Source organism: Phoxinus phoxinus, assembly GCF_949152265.1.
Source record: "Phoxinus phoxinus genome assembly, chromosome: 9".
Taxonomy (NCBI): domain Eukaryota; kingdom Metazoa; phylum Chordata; class Actinopteri; order Cypriniformes; family Leuciscidae; genus Phoxinus; species Phoxinus phoxinus.
In genome coordinates this window covers 16804305-16817905 of record NC_136884.1, presented here as the reverse complement: position 1 = coordinate 16817905, position 13601 = coordinate 16804305, and the positions used below count along the sequence as shown (strand labels likewise).

The window sequence follows — 13601 nt, the reverse complement described above, 5'->3', positions numbered from 1 at the left end:
TGCAAAACATTTTGAAAAAAAAAAATGTTTAAAAAAATTAGCTAAATAAATAAAACATGGCTTTAGTAAATCATGAGATGACATAAAAAGGGTAGCCTACATTACATATAAAAAGCTGAACATTAGATATTTAGTCATCATTATTAGATAAAAGTCAAAACTAACATAACATTTAGAAATTATAATATAACAAATAATTATGAAATAAAGTCCATAGACGTTTAGCCTATGGCATAAAATCACAGGCAGAAGTAGAAAATAGTGTTTGAGACTTGGCGCCCTCTATCGGCTGACTGCAGTTCTGCACCCTCACAGTTTCACTTTCTCAAAGACAAAACTAGGAAACTACAGCTGTTCAGTTTGTCTGGATCTGAAGGATCCAGTGACCATTCCCTGTGGACACAGTTACTGTATGTACTGTATAACAGACTGCTGGAATCAGGAGGATCCGAAGGGAGTTTACAGTTGCCCTCAGTGCAGACAGACCTTCACTCCAAGACCCGTCATATGTAAAAATGTGGTGTTTGCTGAAATGGTGGATAAATTGAAGAAGACAAAACTTCATGCAGTTGTTCCTGCTCACTGCTACGCTGGACCTGGAGATGTGGAGTGTGACATTTGCACTGGAACAAAATACAAAGCCATCAAGTCCTGTTTAGTGTGTCTCAACTCCTACTGTCAAAATCACCTCGAGCAACACGAGAATTTTGTTAAAGGTAAGAAGCACGACTTGATGGATGCCACTGGCAAACTACAGGAGGTGATCTGCCGTAAACATGATAAACTTTTGGATATCTACTGTCGTACTGACCAGCAGTGCATTTGTTATCTGTGTGGAATGGATGCACACAAAAACCACGACACTGTAACAGCTGTAGAAGAGAGGATGGAGAAGCAGGTATGAACACATTCTAATGCAAACATCTATCTATCGATCTATCGATATAGAAAGGATTTGTGGTAAATTAAGACAGAAGTAATTTATGATCGAAACCACAATAATTAGTGCAGTTTTTTTCTTCTTTGTTCGTAGTTCATTCGTTCATTTATTCAAGTATTGCTACCGTCATTTCTGAAAATGAAATAGAGAAACCTATGCAAAAAAATATATAGACTTTGTACTGACTTGTAGATCTAAAATGCTTTAGATTCCACTTTTTACTAACCTCGAAATAAATTGACTTTTTAACAATATTTGCACTATACTAACTTGTACATTGCATTTTTTTTTTGTCCTGTAGGAAGATAAAGACTGAGTTTAAAAAGAGAATCCAGCAGAAAGAGAAACAGGTTCAAAAGCTGAGAGAGACTGTAAAGTCACACAAGGTGAGTTTTGAGCACATGAGAAGAACACCGTCGGGCTAATGTCAGGACTGTGTGTCGTATAACAGCGCTCTGCACTGGCAGCGGTGGAGGACAGTGAGAAGATCTTTACTGGGAACGTCTTCTCTCAATGGAGCGGATCAGCTGAGTTCACACAGCGGATCAGAGATCAGGAAAAAGCTGCAGTGAGTCGAGCTGAAGGACTCTTGAGGCGACTGGAGCAAGAGGTCGATGATCTGAGGAGGACAGACGCTGAGCTAGAGCAGCTTTCACACACAGACAATCACAGCAGTTTCCTCCAGGTAACGTTATTCTTAAGCACTACGAAGTTGTCCACGTCTGTCGCCATTGGTTACTATGGCAGTACTACGAGCGGAAACCAGGGATAACGCGGATATTACGTCACTGACAGGCGACAAGTGAACAGGGATTCCGGTACGGAAAATTACCGGAATTTCTCTGAAAATAAAAATGTAATCTTTAATCTTTCAGAACTTTTGGGATATTAAGTACACAACTGCGGGAAATATATCACACTGTGCAAGTGATTTTTGGATATTTTATTTCAAAATTCTTACATGTACCTTTTAATGATGAACTATTAATTTACAAAATATGACTATACAGTCAGGAATTATTAATAAGTTGTGTGCTAACTATTTGAAAATGTAAACTCTATGCAAATGTAGCAACATTGACTGCCATCTGGTCAAATTAGGGAATCGCGAACACTTCATTCATTGTGTGACCGGACGAGAGCTTTGTCTCTTTCTCCATTACACACACACACACACACACACACACACAAAGAGACTTGTAACGTGACACCCCAGAATTCCTCACACCAACATCTGCCTTCCACACACACACAGAGACACCCACGTGTTTCTGCAGAGAAAAGGAATGCTAAATAGTCACTCTTAAATGTAATAAATATATCCCTTGTTGTGTTAAGATGTGTTTATAAACCATAGGAAAGCATATATATGTCCTAGTGTAACATTAATCGAACTTTAAATGTCTATACTAATGCATAATAATATAACTTTGTATTCCTATTAATGTTAATATGATGTGTTTCATATCTTTGTAATTCTCTAAATCTAACGGAGTTGAATCTTGACTGCAAGGTACAATAATATGCATTTATTCTAGGAAATACCATACTTCTAAATATGAATGTTAAATTCAATTTCACATGACATAGTCAAAGTGGGCGTGTCTTTATCAACAAAGGAACATTCTCCCGCTCTAGATCAGAGGATCCGATTCGCTCTTGTCCCAGAAAAAGGCGTATCCTTACATTCCTTAAAAGCCAAAACGCTCTTCCTCCTCTCTCTCTTGCTCTCTCGCGTCCTGCCTTCGTCTACTCATCATGTGAAATCTTCGGACCTGAACTCCTTCAGGAGTTCCCTCCTTTTATTTGTTTTATCTCAGTCTTTTGTTTCCTTTTTAAATTCTCCTTTGTTCGTTTCCACCTACGAGTCGAACGAACGAAGCCTGAATTCCTTCAGCAACTCCACTTGCAACCAGCCTTCAAAGCTCCCGCGAAAACGTGCTCTGGCAACGAGCACGCGCCCTGCTTTCGAAGCTTCCCGAGAGAACGCACTCTGCTCCCAAGAACACGCGCAGGCTGGACACAGCTCGCGCACGCAAACGAACCTTTTGCAAGTATCAAGCTCTGACGAGTTTTAATGTTTTAAGGTGTTTGATTGATGTCTCTCTCAAGGGTCCGTGATGTTTACTGTTCTATGGTCACTCGTGACCATTCTCTCTCTCTCTCTCTCTCTACAACCTCCGCGCGTGCTTCGGCGCGCGCGCCCCCATTCTCTCTCTCCAACCCTCACTCTCTCATCATCTGTTGTTTGTCTTGTTTGTTAACTGTAAGTAAATGTACATAGATATATAAAACGTGTATCTTGTGTAGTAGCCTATATTCTGTAGTTTTGCATTTATTAAAACAATATATTCAACTGTTTCCGTGAAAATGCTTGTAAAACGAGTCAATGAGATTTAAAGATCCAAGAGCTGCCAGAGCTCTTATTATTTACTAGTTTTAATTTTATAAACACAGGAAAATTAATGTTCACGGCCAGAAAGTTAATATTTCTTGGAGTTTATAAGAAAGGATAACTTTATTGAGAAATTGATAGTTTAATCTTACGGTCGTTGCTGGACAACACCGATTTGATGATTACATAATTTCCCTTAAAGATTACCTCATAATCGATCTGAAATGAGACTATTGATGTATGAATGAGGAATTATAATTCGTTGTGATTGATTATTCATATATTCATATAGTCTATCTTCAATTTCGATAATTTAATGTAACTGTAATATGCAATATATTAATCATATTCATGATTAGTTATTAAAATTCCCTATGGATCATTTGAGCTAATTCATACGGACACAGAGTCCGAAGCATAAGGCATAAGGTCTACATTATTTTGGTGGAGAATGCGGGCAATCTCAAACTTTGTTTTTACAAGCAATATCCAGTTCCAGTCTGTTTATATGGTTATTAATAATTTTGTGCACATGTGTTATGAAATCGTGAGATAAGTCGCAAACGCGAACTCACTCCTAACTGACCAGGCAAAAAGCCTAAGTCAGTAACGTTACACTTTAACAAGTTGCTAAAAATATGCCTAGACAATTTTGGCACTGTTAAATGCTATACACTGCAGTATTTAATATTACTAATGTGCTGTTAAGAGATGAAGAAATATCTCTGCAGTCGATACATTTCTAATATTTGTTGAAATCGCTGTGAACGAATAATTCTCACGTGCGTATTACCGGTATTAATAAATATGTTTCTAAGCGAGATTCCTTCCAAACATATTAGGCCTTGCATGCAAATGTCGTTTTGAATTCGTGGTTAACCCAGTGATATTCAGCAAAACGATAAAACTCCTGGTTTAAAGTTGACGTAGCTAATCAATCGAAAACCTAATACATTTAAATCCGTGCTATTTGGATAAATGTCTATGGGAGTAGCCCACAATTGTGTTTTGCAGCGAAGAAACCCTGCTTCACGCTCTTGTGCAGTATAGCACCCGAAAGATCTGTAGAGATCGTGTTTCCTTTGTGATTTTTATTGCAGAAAATCAGCACGTGACTGAGCTGAACGCTCTGAGCTCTTTAGAGTCACATTTAAAATTGGTTGTAATTCCGCGGACTAAACACCAGAGGTCCTCTTAGGTGTTCAAGTCTCAAAATACGCGCCCCAACAACGTCACCCTGCGTGAGCACAGCCTCCCACTGACGTCAGCCTGCATGAGCGCAACTACGCCATCTCGTGGCCGTTTCAGATAATGCTCTCGTACTGCTAAATTCAAGTGTTCTATGATGAATAGTGAATTAGCTTATGTCTAAATTCTCAATAATTATTGGCATTTCCAGCTTTGCTCGTGCGAATATTATTTTGTGTTAGACCATTTTCCTGCTTGTGACTGGTACATTTACTTTGAGTTTGGTTCAAACAAGAGGTGAATTAAAACTTAAATTAAATCCCAGCCCAGCCATTGAGAGCCCAGTTAGAGGGAAGTCCGCCACCTAGTGGCCGCCCCCCGCTAAAGCGGTTCATTCAACTCGTTTTTCTGTTTCCAATTCTGTGTGAATTGCTTTATTTCTGTTTTCTCGTCTGATTATTTTATAATAATTACTGATACTTTAATGCATCTTAATTATTGTACAATATCATTCTGATCTCTCAATCCCCTTACACGCTTATCTAAATTCGAGGTAAACCAGATTTAAATTTTGGGATTTAAATTGTGTGGCTGTCAGCCACTGTCATCCACTAGAAGGAAACAGCGCCACCACGTGGCCTTGTGGATACTAAGTCGGTGCCACTCTTTTCCTCCTTTCACTCTTTTGAAGTGTGTACTTATTTCATCTTTCCCTTCTGATTATTTCATAGTAATTACTGATGCTTTAACGTCATCTGGATTATTATAAAATATCACTCTGATGTTTACATTTCTGCACAGGCTTATTTAGATTTGAATTCAAGCTAGTTTGAATTTAATTTGAATGGGTTTGTCTGTCCAACCAGGTTGACCACTGAAAAGAGATACGCCCCCTTGTGGGACAAACCCACTACTGCGGCCTGTCTCTTCTTCTGGGGTCATCCTGTCTTTCCATTATTTTATTTTATTATTAATTATTTTTATTTTATTTATTTTTCTTTCCAAAAAAAAAATTATTACAATTTTTTTTTATTCCTAATTTTCTTATCTCTCTTTTAGGTTAGGTTATTCTGATAATCACCAACATTATCATAATTCCCTTTTTGTTTTACCATTATTTCAAAGCCTTTGCCTTTATTTCTACATACATAATTACTAAACTTGGTTTAAACAAGAAAGCCTTAATTGACTTTAACTTTCACCTGTTTACCCCTTTTTGTGTGTTTATGTGTAGTTCTCCCTAGGGCGCTGTGGTGATTTGACAGTCATCTCTGGTTGGTTTCCAGCGAGCGGGGTCACCTGGCCGTCACGACCGACACCGGCCGTGCGTGAGTCTCGGACTCTTCTGTCTCTTACCATTGGGGCGGCACGCAACTGCTACATCAGCAATTTGGCACTCCAAGGGTAAGGTCAACCACGCCAGCTGACACACAAGGCAATTTCGGGACAATTACCTGAACCAGGGCCTGCTGCAGGGGCCGGGTTCCGGTGAAAACCCCATTTTTGTCGTGCTGTCTGGCAGTTGACACCTTGGCGTTGCCAGGTTGTGTTTAAGGTCGCAAGTTGTTTTGAGAAGGTCGCACCGTGGTACACAGAGTAACAGAGGGCCCGGGTCCACTGCGTTCGAGTGTTTGGGACCGTCGAGAAGGTTGACCGCGCCGCTGGCCCCCACCTGAGTGACCTCATTTCACTCCAGGCAGACTAAATAAGGTAAAACCCATACACTTAGTATAAGCCACAGAATATTAGATATTCCCCGGTCATTTAAGTGTTTGGCCCCTATCCTTTTCTCCAAGCCTCACCATCTTCCTAGGTTTTCAACCCCGATAGCCCCCACTCACCTGTAGGCCCTATCGTAAACTCTGGCAGTGGTAATAGGCTTAGGCCTCCTTATTCTCTCTGACACATACCGTGTTACTATTGTTTGATTTTATTTCACTTTGATCTGTCCTATCCTTTGTTCTGTTGTGATTTGTTTCTTTCATTTCACCTAGAAACAGTAACCTGAGAGAGCCATCAAGGAAACTAAGTAGTGGAGTGACCACCAGCAGCCGGGGCCACCACGTGACCCGCCAGGCTACTGCTCGTCACAACCCCTAGTGCAGGTCCTCAGACGACCCAAGTTAATTGGCTCCGTGAACTGTCTAACTGTTGGCATCAGTTGGCCCCAAAATTCTCATAAACGGCATAGCCGTATGATCATAGCTCGTTAACCTTAAAACGAACTTGCATTGGTCTCTTTGTGTGTGTGTGTTCTGTGTTCTCTCTCGCCTACAGTGTGCCAAGGTCACGGCCGTCCAGTATGGCTGCCCAGTGGGACGAACTCGAGTTGTGGTTGAGAGCCATGACGACCGACTTCCTGCCCGGAGACGCCGCTGACACAGAGCCCCGGAGCCGAGAACAGCTGGACACCGACCTGGTCGAACTGATGACCCACGATCCGACACAGAGCTACAGCTACAAGGACTGGGCCAAAATCGTCGGAAGCCTCGCACACAAACTCGTCGCCCAGGCACGGCTCAGCGAAAGGAGCCACATCAACCTGGAGCAGGAAGCAGCAGCGCTAAAGCTTCAAGCAGAGGAGGCCCGGAGGAACCAGGCCCACACCCAAAGTCGTCTAGAACAGCTACTTCTCCTGATCGACACAGACCAAAGAGAACAGTCGGAGAAAGAAACCTGTAAAGAACTCGACGAAAGACTCCAACAAAGTGACGCTCTCCTTGAGAGAGCAAAGACTGAACTAAGAGACAAAAACGCTAAAGCCACAGCCTGTGAAAAACACTTACAGGTGGCCAGAGCTGAAATCCATGAGCTTACTCGGCAGAGACATGATCTCAGAGACGAACTTGACATTGTTCACAGAGAACTGAGCCATTCTTACAGACTTAACAGTGACCGGGTAGGGGAAACACACACCACAAAGTTTCCCCTGACCAGCCGGTACACACCAGCCAGCCAACAGAAACCCCTGCCAGCAGAAAGGGGGGAGCCCTCACAGAGAACACTTACCGCTCAACGCGGCACGGCTCCCAAAGCTGAAGGGGGCGGAGCTGAAAAGGGTCAGAATCCCCCCCAGACGGATTGGGCCCCCAGCCACAGCTCTTCCCCCACAAACTTTGACAAGTTGGCCAGAAACATCCCCACGTTCACTCCAAACCTTGCAGGAGGCCATGATGTACATGCTTACCTTCAAGACATTGACTTTCACCTGCAAACTGTCGCCAACGTGACAGCTTGGGACAAGTTTTACCTGCTCAGAATTACTTCTAGCCGTGACGTGCGCAGCTTCCTAGACCGTCAACCAGAGACTGTCAAAAGGGACTACCAGCAGCTGCGACAAGCTTTGATCCGTGAATTCTCTGATCCAGAATCAGAACAAGGGGTCTTCACCGCCATGGACGTCAAACAGGCCCGACCTGAACACCCACAGACCTACTACGGCCGACTCCGACACGCCTACTTCGGAGCACGAAACGAGCCCGGTATGGAAGAAGATGTCAACTTCAGGACGCTGTTCCTCCGAAATCTGCATCCCACAGTGAGTCATCACTTAGGTGTTCTGGCCTGTCCACGTAGCATGTCCACCCAACAGCTACGTGACTTGGTCCACAAAGCTTACACCAAGCAAAAGACTATTTCCAAAAAGACTGTAAAAGACCCCACAACCTACTCTGTCTCTGAGCACTGCTCAGAGCTAGACACAGAAGGTGCCCAACAGCACCACAGTCACAGACTGTACCACAGAGAGTCAAGACCGTTCCAAGCCAGCAGAGGGCAGCACAACCGTGACGGTGCTCATCCAAAGCATCGGAGCGAGCGCTCTAAGAGGTTCTGGGACCTGCATCACCCGCCGTCCAGAACTCCAAGCCCAGAAAGCCAGCCCTGGAACCCCTCTCGACATGCTACTGGTAAGCCCAAGCCTCATCGCACACCAGAAAAACACAGTACAGCCACGTCGGAGACAGCAGAGATCGTGAGGATGCTGAAAGAGTTTCTTCACAAGAAACATCGCAAGAGAGACAAGGACGAACCAGACATCTTATGCCTAAGCATAAGAACTGAAACCAACACCCTGTCTGACTGCCATCTGCCTGAGCCAAGCACCACGAACACTGCTCGTCCCCCACAGACTACAGAGCTAGCTGTCACACCACAAAGTGACAGCTCCGCTCTAGCACCACAGCTGACAGCTGCACACACTACACGAAACAGCACAACACATCACACCTGGGACCAACATCACAAAGTCCCAGGAAGTGCTGTTCCGGCTAGCTGCCCCCGCAGCAAGCCACACGCCCCTCCCGGGGACAACCCACCAGACATTATCAAATCGCAACCCATGAACTCTGCTGTTACATCACCAAATAGCAGCTCCACTCACTCACTCATTGTTGCATCACAAACTGACAACACCTACCATTCACTCCGGCTGACAACAACAGCCCCGGTGCCACAGTTTCTGGGAAACCTCCTTGAAAGGGGGGTGACCAGGAAACCCTACCTAGCCTGCACTTTGGAGAAGGAAGTGAAACTTGAAGCCTTGATAGACACAGGAGCAGACCTCACTGTGATCTCATCTCAACTTTTCAAAAGACTCAAAGTCAAAGCTAAGAGACAGAATCGAACTCTTGAATCCCACACTTGTGAGCTAAATGTGCATTCATACAGCCAAAATAACATCCGGCTCGAACAGCTAACTCTAATCCACCTGTCAATAGGTTTTATGTCGCTGACTCACCCTGTGTACGTTTCACCAATGAACACTCACCCACTCATCATTGGCAAAGACCTGCTGGATCGTTTCGAGCCCTTACTGGACTTCAAAAAGCGAATTCTTTGGGCCCAAGTGCCAGAACCTCTCCCCATCCAGTCACACAGGCCACCCGAGCCAGACTGTCAGATCACAGAGGTCACGAGACTTTCCACAGAGCCAGACTGTCAGGTCACACAGTTCATGGGAACTCCCACAGCCAGTCACAACGACACAGACTTAGCAACAGGTCAAGTTTCAAGTTCGCTACCCTGCATCTTCCAGCCCACAAAAGACTTTAACAAATGCTGCGCCAAGGTCAAGACTGACCTGCAGCCACATGACCAAACTCATGCCCGCGCCAAGCCTGGCGCACTAAACGGAAAGCGGTGGTCACACCCGACCCACCCACCCGCCCTCACTTTTGCAACGGCTACACACTGCATAAGACTTTTACAGGCTACACTGCCTGACCCTGTGCCGCTTACGCGGGCTCCGCTGTCTGCAACACCCAACATAGCGGACATGCGGGCTTCTGACACCACAACAACGACTTGGCATTGCCTCCACTTATACCCCTCCTGCCACCCTTGCACGCCGTCTAAACTCACTGACAGCCAGTGCCTCAAACCGCTGCATGACATGCACACGCTGCATGCAGACAACATTACGGGTTCTGCACCTGTTGACATCACAGCGCAAAAGCTTGTGTTGAACAGTTGCAAAAGGGGGATCATGCCAATGTTTATCTATGATGCATCATGTGCGGCACAACACAGCACCAGAGTCACTGACGAGACATTGAAGCAAGCGACAGGCTGGCAGAAAGATGTGACAAAACATGGGCCAAGGCGAACTAAACCTAGCTGCCACCCACAAAGCAAACTAACTGCCCTGTCCAACCAAAGACAACCCTCGTTTGCCTCTTCCTTCCCTTTCTCTCTCTCTCTCCCTGTCATCTGTACCAGGTTGCTGCTGTGGGTCGTCATGCTGTGCTGTCAGCCATCCAGAGGACAGCTGCCACCGAGAGAACAACTGAGACTCCTGATCACCGACTGCGGAACCTACACTCAGCCAGTGTATGGTCGACTCATCCAGTCCCGCCCGGTCTACAGAGCACACTACCCCAGCACCGCAGCCCCATACATCTGGGCAAGTGCCCAACGGACAGAGGACTCCCTCTCGCATGCCAAGGCCAAGGTCGAACACATGCTCAACCAACTTGAGGAAGTGACTGGTACACAATCAGGACTCCTAAGCACCAACCACCGCTCCAAACGGTTCCTGGGAGCGTTGCTCGGAGCCGTAGCTGCCGCCAGAACTCTTTTTAACATTGGTATGTCCAGTGTCAACGCAGCGAACCAGACTGTGAACTCAATGAAACCGCTGTTTAATATCTTCCAGAAAGACTTTGCCCAGACTCCGCTGTTTACAGCACTAACGACAGACATGCTGTGGGAGGTTAGCTCCTCCACTGACAGCCTAGCCACAGGGGCAATCCCACCGTACCTGAAACTCTTAAGCCTTGTGCGAACTGTGCTGGCTTCCAGCATCACCACGCCAGCTGACCCTCTACAAACACACCTTGCTTACTCTCTGGGTTGCGCCACCCCACTTCACGTCAACCCCGAGCAGAGAGAAGTGGGTTTTCTCCTAAACCTACCCATCATCGAGTCAAACCGAGCCTACAGGCTCAAAGACATTGTTAACATCGGGTCCTGGAAAAGCAGGACCCAGTTCAAGATATGCACTCCAGACGTGGTGGCCTACCACGACAGCGACACCCTGCTGTACCCGGCCCCAAACCTGCACAGGTGCACCTTGACCAAAGACATTCACTATCTCTGCCCTAGCAAGCCTTTCCCCAGAGACAACACTGAAGGACTCTACAAGTTGCAACCCCTGATCAGCCACACACGCTGCCCTGCTGAAGCTAAGCCTCGCACACAAGTCACAGAAACACAAGCAAAGATTGTAGGTGAACGATGGCTGGCTAACACACCTGCGCACACAGCCACTGTCACTCACGAACAACATGATACAACCAGCCGTGTCAACCTGCTCAGCCAGAGTATGCCGACTCAAGTACCGACAGGTGCCATCTCACACCTCGGCAACCTGTCATGGTACCATCTTCCGAGCAAAGAGTACCAGACAGCACTGGAACTCCCATCCTTTAAGAACTACAACGTCACCTTAGATCCAGAAGGAGATCTCTGGTTTGAGGAAAGGGGGTCCCAACTCATGAACATTGCTCCTGTCAACACATCCCTCACCTGTGTCCAAACCTGGACCGCAGCTGATACTGTGGTATCTTTCCAAGGTCACCGACCACGCCCCGACACTCGTCTTGGCCTTCATCCTGCAACAGACGCAACGAGATGCAAACATCCACAGTCAAGCTCACGAACTCTGTGTCGGCAGGTTTCACACGGAATCCCCGGAAAGGGGGTGCCAAGCCACCGACCACATCATCATCATTTGAGCTGAACCCTCAGCCTTGAAACCACCTGTCATCCATTGTGCTAATTTGTTGTTCGATGAAGTCCATCCCCTGACTTAATCGAACAAAAAGGGGGAATATGTAGCAACATTGACTGCCATCTGGTCAAATTAGGGAATCGCGAACACTTCATTCATTGTGTGACCGGACGAGAGCTTTGTCTCTTTCTCCATTACACACACACACACACACACACACACACAAAGAGACTTGTAACGTGACACCCCAGAATTCCTCACACCAACATCTGCCTTCCACACACACACAGAGACACCCACGTGTTTCTGCAGAGAAAAGGAATGCTAAATAGTCACTCTTAAATGTAATAAATATATCCCTTGTTGTGTTAAGATGTGTTTATAAACCATAGGAAAGCATATATATGTCCTAGTGTAACATTAATCGAACTTTAAATGTCTATACTAATGCATAATAATATAACTTTGTATTCCTATTAATGTTAATATGATGTGTTTCATATCTTTGTAATTCTCTAAATCTAACGGAGTTGAATCTTGACTGCAAGGTACAATAATATGCATTTATTCTAGGAAATACCATACTTCTAAATATGAATGTTAAATTCAATTTCACATGACATAGTCAAAGTGGGCGTGTCTTTATCAACAAAGGAACATTCTCCCGCTCTAGATCAGAGGATCCGATTCGCTCTTGTCCCAGAAAAAGGCGTATCCTTACATTCCTTAAAAGCCAAAACGCTCTTCCTCCTCTCTCTCTTGCTCTCTCGCGTCCTGCCTTCGTCTACTCATCATGTGAAATCTTCGGACCTGAACTCCTTCAGGAGTTCCCTCCTTTTATTTGTTTTATCTCAGTCTTTTGTTTCCTTTTTAAATTCTCCTTTGTTCGTTTCCACCTACGAGTCGAACGAACGAAGCCTGAATTCCTTCAGCAACTCCACTTGCAACCAGCCTTCAAAGCTCCCGCGAAAACGTGCTCTGGCAACGAGCACGCGCCCTGCTTTCGAAGCTTCCCGAGAGAACGCACTCTGCTCCCAAGAACACGCGCAGGCTGGACACAGCTCGCGCACGCAAACGAACCTTTTGCAAGTATCAAGCTCTGACGAGTTTTAATGTTTTAAGGTGTTTGATTGATGTCTCTCTCAAGGGTCCGTGATGTTTACTGTTCTATGGTCACTCGTGACCATTCTCTCTCTCTCTCTCTCTACAACCTCCGCGCGTGCTTCGGCGCGCGCGCCCCCATTCTCTCTCTCCAACCCTCACTCTCTCATCATCTGTTGTTTGTCTTGTTTGTTAACTGTAAGTAAATGTACATAGATATATAAAACGTGTATCTTGTGTAGTAGCCTATATTCTGTAGTTTTGCATTTATTAAAACAATATATTCAACTGTTTCCGTGAAAATGCTTGTAAAACGAGTCAATGAGATTTAAAGATCCAAGAGCTGCCAGAGCTCTTATTATTTACTAGTTTTAATTTTATAAACACAGGAAAATTAATGTTCACGGCCAGAAAGTTAATATTTCTTGGAGTTTATAAGAAAGGATAACTTTATTGAGAAATTGATAGTTTAATCTTACGGTCGTTGCTGGACAACACCGATTTGATGATTACATAATTTCCCTTAAAGATTACCTCATAATCGATCTGAAATGAGACTATTGATGTATGAATGAGGAATTATAATTCGTTGTGATTGATTATTCATATATTCATATAGTCTATCTTCAATTTCGATAATTTAATGTAACTGTAATATGCAATATATTAATCATATTCATGATTAGTTATTAAAATTCCCTATGGATCATTTGAGCTAATTCATACGGACACAGAGTCCGAAGCAT

The 13601-nt window shown here is 44.7% G+C and overlaps 2 protein-coding genes across 2 annotated transcripts in view; both read left to right on the top strand.

The window, feature by feature from the left end:
- slc6a1l (solute carrier family 6 member 1, like) overlaps positions 1–13601 on the top strand; it is a 112252-nt gene that overhangs the window by 5185 nt on the left and 93466 nt on the right. The gene's annotated exons all lie outside the window — the stretch shown is intronic.
- On the top strand, positions 296–1852 carry LOC307003700 (E3 ubiquitin/ISG15 ligase TRIM25-like). The gene is made up of 2 exons (XM_079622426.1): positions 296–898; positions 1392–1852. The coding sequence occupies exons 1-2, from the start codon at positions 413–415 to the stop codon at positions 1710–1712; spliced, it is 807 nt and encodes a 268-aa protein (XP_079478552.1). The 5' UTR covers positions 296–412; the 3' UTR covers positions 1713–1852.